The 5,480-nt window shown below is 37.9% G+C and overlaps 2 protein-coding genes across 3 annotated transcripts in view; one reads left to right on the top strand and one right to left on the bottom strand.

Annotated features, from left to right (window-relative positions):
* The window catches only part of LOC111435689 (cysteine protease ATG4-like), a 6,438-nt gene extending 3,237 nt beyond the window's left edge, over positions 1-3,201 (top strand). For both annotated transcript variants that reach the window (XM_023073157.1, XM_023073158.1), the window contains exons 6-9: positions 875-1,013; positions 2,363-2,418; positions 2,514-2,584; positions 2,666-3,201. In XM_023073157.1, coding sequence (XP_022928925.1) covers positions 875-1,013; positions 2,363-2,418; positions 2,514-2,584; positions 2,666-2,883 — 484 coding nt within the window. In that variant the 3' untranslated portion in view covers positions 2,884-3,201. The remainder of the gene's footprint in view (positions 1-874; positions 1,014-2,362; positions 2,419-2,513; positions 2,585-2,665) is intronic.
* Positions 3,202-4,146: 945 nt separating this feature from the next.
* Positions 4,147-5,480, bottom strand: part of LOC111435590 (guanosine nucleotide diphosphate dissociation inhibitor 2) — a 6,366-nt gene continuing 5,032 nt past the window's right edge. Inside the window, exons 11-13 of the mRNA XM_023072997.1 lie at positions 5,112-5,322; positions 4,916-4,990; positions 4,147-4,388 (exon numbers count right to left, since the gene is read on the bottom strand). Of these exons, the coding sequence (XP_022928765.1) occupies positions 4,338-4,388; positions 4,916-4,990; positions 5,112-5,322 (337 nt within the window). The 3' untranslated portion in view covers positions 4,147-4,337. The remainder of the gene's footprint in view (positions 4,389-4,915; positions 4,991-5,111; positions 5,323-5,480) is intronic.

The raw sequence follows: 5,480 nt of genomic DNA, 5'->3' as shown, positions 1-5,480 counted from the left end.
TTTTTTTTTTTTTTTTTTTTCATACTTTGGGCTTAACTCTCATTTTAATAACAGCGAAATAGGATTCTCATACGAGAAGTAGTACTTTTATAGACTATAGTTTTTCCCTAATAATTGGTTTTGCATCTTCATGCTTGAGCAGTTTTATTGAAAATTAAAAGTTTCGGTAAGAAGTTGCAAATTTTGGCACTCTAGGTTTAGAATTGTTGCTGTATCAAACTCTTTCAAGTCTAGTATTGCTTCATGGTGTGAGGATTTGTGGGGAAGGGTGGGGGAAGGTTGCACTTAATGTCTATTGTTAAATTGGATTTCTTAAAAAGAAAGTTGGAAAAACGAAATGTGAAGATGTCAGGTTGGAGGATTTGTTGCTTATGGATGAGGCTAATTGGAGGATAAAATCAAACTTTAAATGGGAAATGTAGCTCTGATACTACATTTGTAGGAAGTGTGGCTTTAACTAGGAACCTTCTCATTTCCTTGAACTAGGAAATGAGCAGGCCCTAGGAACCTGCTCATTGCCTTGGGATCCTTTCTCATACTAACCAAAGTTCTCTTTATGTTCAATTTATAAGCCATGATAACAAAAATGCCGATGGCTATTTACTTCATTGCCCCAGGCCCTAGAAACCATTACTTGATTGGCTTATCAATTTCCGAATACCATTAGTCTTAGTAGAGATCTTGAAATCTCTATTCATGTTGTAATCTTTTACTGATTGTCATAAAGAGGTACATGTATGTTTACTAGCTTGTTTGCTAAAACATAGCAGCCTCACTTGACTATTCTGGAGACCTACATGTTATTTCTGTAGTTTGACTAGTAGAAATTGGAGCTTAGAAATTTATGCTCAACATATTTATTCAACTTGTGAAGGTACATCCTATCATTGAAAACGACATTTACCTTTCCTCAAAGCCTCGGGATCTTGGGAGGGAAGCCCAGTGTTTCAACATACATTGTGGGTGTTCAAGATGAAAATGCCTTTTATCTTGATCCACATGAAGTTCAGCAGGTACATTAATTTCCTTGGAGATCCTTTTTTAAGAATATCTAAATTATCCTTTCTTTTGTATGTGTCTGACGTGTGATATCATTATGGTGATCGTAATAGATAGGTGGTGTTTCATTGGGGGATTCCATGAGAGTGAAAGAAGTTAAGCCTCTTGTTGTGAGGGGGGAACAAAAGAGGATTGTGTTGAAAGTGAGCTAGTTTGGAAAGGAGTGGAGTTCAAAGAGTTAGTAAGGCCAAGCTCTCAAAAATTACGTTGAAGTTGGGGGTAGTGGTGTGGGTAAGCTATTGCCTGAGAGTCTTGTCCAAAGATCGAGTGACCTTTTCTTCGGAAGATGATGAGCACCTGAGGCATTGTGTTGGGTACAAGTGGTTTTGAATGTGAGAGGAACTTGGTTTGTTGTTGCAATGGAATAGTGCAAAGGACGAAGATTATCTCTTTTTGTGCCACAAGGTAGAGGGGCATGGGATTCTTTTTGAGATGCGCCAAATATCATTCTCCTAAAAGCGCTTGGTTTAACTAAGATTGAAAGAGTCGAGCCTCCTCCAAGATTAGAGTCATCCTTTGTGAAGGTGCTTCAAAGATGGCTTAACATGTCAGAAGTGGGGGTTCAAGACGATGAGAATGAGAAGGAGCTGGCACTTAATATCGCTATGAGTGTTTTGATGATGAAGGAGAAGGCGACTGATTCTAGGGAGGAAATCGATAGGGGAGTGATGAAGTTATTTGGTGAAGACTTAAGTGCTTAAGGGGTTTGACTTTAGATGTTAGATGAAAGAGTCGAGCCTCCTCCAAAATTAGAGTCATCCTTCGTGAAGGTGCTCAAAGATGGCTTAACGTGTCAGAAGTGGGGGTTCAAGACGATGAGAATGAGAAGGAGCTGGAAGTTATTTGGAGAAGACTTAAGTGCTTAAGGGGTTTGCAGGACTTTGCCAGTAATCCTATGTGAAGAGGCTCTTCTAATGAAGGAATTGTTTTGACTTTAGATGTGGGATGGTTCTAGATTGTGCTATTAGTATCCAGCCATGGGACGAAGTGTTGGTGGCCGAAACTCACCAATTCGTGTTAGAGAAAGGGTGGGTTAGAGTATTAGATGTCCCTTAGCTCGAGAGGAACAATGGGATTTTTAAAGGGTTGGAGAGTTCGTGTGATGAGGTTTGGGAGGTGGTGAGATTCAATGCTCCATTGTAGGCATGTGGACTCAGCTAATAAATTGATAAAACGTAATGAATACTATAATGTCTTGTCCAAACAAACGTCTCCATGTCTCTCTCCAGGATAATTTAATGTGACATATTTGTAAATAAATCTAAGTTATCATAATGACTGTCTAACAATGTTTCCATTTTAGGTAGTTAATATTGATAAGGATGACCTAGACGCAGATACTTCCTCTTATCACTGCAAGTGAGTTCTTCCATATCATAAATGTCTCGTGGTTTACTGTTTTTCGCTTGCCAATTCTTTTTGTTTCTCATATGTTAATGCCTTGTTTTCTGTAGTGTTATCCGGCACATCCCCTTAGAATCCATGGATCCTTCTCTAGCAATTGGATTTTATTGTCGAGACAAAGGTTTGGACTCTAGCTTCATAATTGTGGATAACAACTTGATTGATGCTTCCTGATTCTTTTGAAATTTTTTTCTGGTGCCAGATGATTTCGACGATTTCTGTTATCGGGCATCGAAGTTGGCAGACAAGTCGGATGGAGCGCCATTGTTTACAGTTGCTGAAACACATTCCACGAATTCAGGGAGACACGGCAATGCATTGGATAACTGTAGTAGGTTAGTGGAGGACGATACTGATGGCGTGGTGCACATGCCGAACGAAGAGGAGGAGGCACATGAGGACGACTGGCAATTTCTTTGATGAAAATAGAACCTGTTTGGGAATCTGGCAAAGGGATGGTATCCTTCCTTGATTATTGCTCCAGGCTTGCTTCCCAAGTTCCCCTGAGCTTTGTTGGTAATAGGATTGAAATGGGGGGAGATGCCCAAAATATGTCAAATGTTTTAGTTTCTGTAGTGTTACTTTTGCAAAGGTGTTGAGTTATTTGGATCCTTATTTGTTGAATTGTTTATTCTTGGTCCGCTTTCGTCTGAAGTTATACATTCGTGTGTGTATAATAATGAGGTTCAATTCAAATTCATAAATGAATTATCAATGCTCCGATTCTTCCACTGCAAATTCTGTAGTTGTCTCGTGAAGAATTGGGAATGATGATTTGAAGTTATAGGCTTCTTATATGTTGCTAATGCTTGAAATCATTTGAACGCTTGAACGCTTGGTTGTACACTGTTTTGGTAGTTGGAATCTCTTAATACCTATATTTGTCTCCCTTCCTCTCCTACCAATATAGGATCTCACAATCCACTCCCTTCAAAACTCACTTCAAAGCTCACCGGCACTCATTCTTCTCTAATCGATGTGGGGTCTCACAATCCTTTGTGGTCCAGTGTCCTCACTGGCACACCGCTCGGTATTTGGCTCTAATACCATTTGTAACAGCCTTTGGCTCTAATACCATTTGTAACAGCCTAAGCCCACCGCTAGCCGATATTCTCTTCTTTGAGCTTTCCCTTTCGAACTTCTCCTCAAGTTTTTAAAGAAATGAAAACACCTGAGGATTTTAAAGAAATGAAAACACCTAAGTGGGAGGGTTATAAAATAGTCTAATTGTTACCTAACATGGGTTTAACTAAAACTTAAGTCTTCATAACTAATGACGACATCACGGACCTTATTGACCTTTTAAGAAGCAATAAATAAAATTGACTACGAACGAATAAATTAAAGTCATCAACCTCAAAATGGAGTATGAATATTCTAACACAATCTGCGAACTATTAGATCCTTGTAATGTGGTAAATCCATAAATTGCAATGGATGTACAAAAGGAAAAGAATAAAAAAAAGGTACGTAAATTCAATACTTGGAAGTGTAATGAAGGTGTAAAATTTGATTCGTAAATCAACTCTGATTCTTCAATTAACACAAACTCAAAACTGATAGTCAGGTTTCTATATCACATCTTCAGATAAAGCTTACATGATAACAACATTTTTACCTGTAATCAAGTGTGGGATTGTTCCAATCATTTAAAAAGAATGCAATGCGAAGATGGAAATTTTGAAGCAATCAGTGCATCAACACATTATAATCAGTCCATTGAAACCAAAAATAAACCAAAGGGGACCAAATCAAATCACTTTTTCACAAGGCAAATACAGGCACATCTCTAAGTTTTAGTTTTTGGTAGATAGTAGAGAATGAAAAAAGAGAGGCAGGAATTACAATGCAGTCCAAGGCTTGTTCATTCATTCTTATTCTTCTGCAGCACTAGCAGCACTCAAATCCACACTCAGGTCCACAGCCTGAAAACAAACCACCATCTTTCATTACCACTTTCGCCACCAACACATTACGCTATATAATATATAAATCAAGCCCGACTATTGCAAATTTTAAGACTTCTTAAACTCCAATTCATTAAATTTACTACGTCACTATGAACCCCTTGTTTAAGGGAAAGTCTACCTTTACATGAAAGAATGATGCATCAGATGGATATGGGTCAAGGCAAAATATTCTAACCATAAATGAACTATGAATTTGTTTTTCTTTCCTTAATATTTGTGACTATTCAGACTCGCCTATGTGTACCTCAACTATTCTCACCAGACAACTAACTAACCCTACTGTATCTAGTTGTCAAAATAACTCGTAGAACATTAAATCCTGGGTAGATGACTACCATGGCTTGAACCTACATACCATTTTATTGTAAAAGACACTAGCTTTTATAATTCAAAACAAGATTGAGTTACTATATAATCTTCTTCTCTATAACCAAAATGTTCAAATCTAAAGTTATACAATGGTTAGGAAAAACGATCCTCACCTTGCCAGTTATCATTGTATACATGTTGAGCACATCAATGACAGTTGACTCGAAATGTGTTGTAGCATCATAACTCTGTTGGAAGTGAGAAAGTGGCAATTATGGTACACGAAATGAATTAATTCAATACACAGAGCACAAGCACACGTGGGCAGAGGAAGAAGGGCATGTGAAAAAGCTTTCAATGTGAACATACCATGGATATAAAGCAATTGTCCAGAGTTGGTTCATTGACTGGCTCGTATCTGTCATATGCATCAAAAAATATCTCATCAACGGCCCCAAGCAGGTCAATTCCTGGCTTCAGTTCTGCCTCTGGATGATCAGTCTCAGCTTCTGTAGTAACAAAAGCAATAAACTTGCCTCTTGGAGCAACATTGTGAGAGTATGAGCAACAGAAAACATACCTGCCCAACACACCAAGGATAAGAAAATGTTTAAGAAAAGGGTGAAGATCCGGAGAAAATAAACAGATGAGGACACTAATACCTCTTCAGTTCTACTTGTTGGGTTTTCATTTTTCTTTCTATTTATTTATTTATTATTTTTTTTTTTTTTTTGGGAT

The sequence above is a fragment of the Cucurbita moschata genome, unplaced genomic scaffold (genome assembly GCF_002738365.1).
Source record: "Cucurbita moschata cultivar Rifu unplaced genomic scaffold, Cmos_1.0 Cmo_Scf00050, whole genome shotgun sequence".
Taxonomy (NCBI): Eukaryota; Viridiplantae; Streptophyta; class Magnoliopsida; order Cucurbitales; family Cucurbitaceae; genus Cucurbita; species Cucurbita moschata.
The sequence above is the reverse complement of the archived record's forward strand: the minus strand, read 5'-3'. Positions and strand labels throughout refer to the sequence as shown.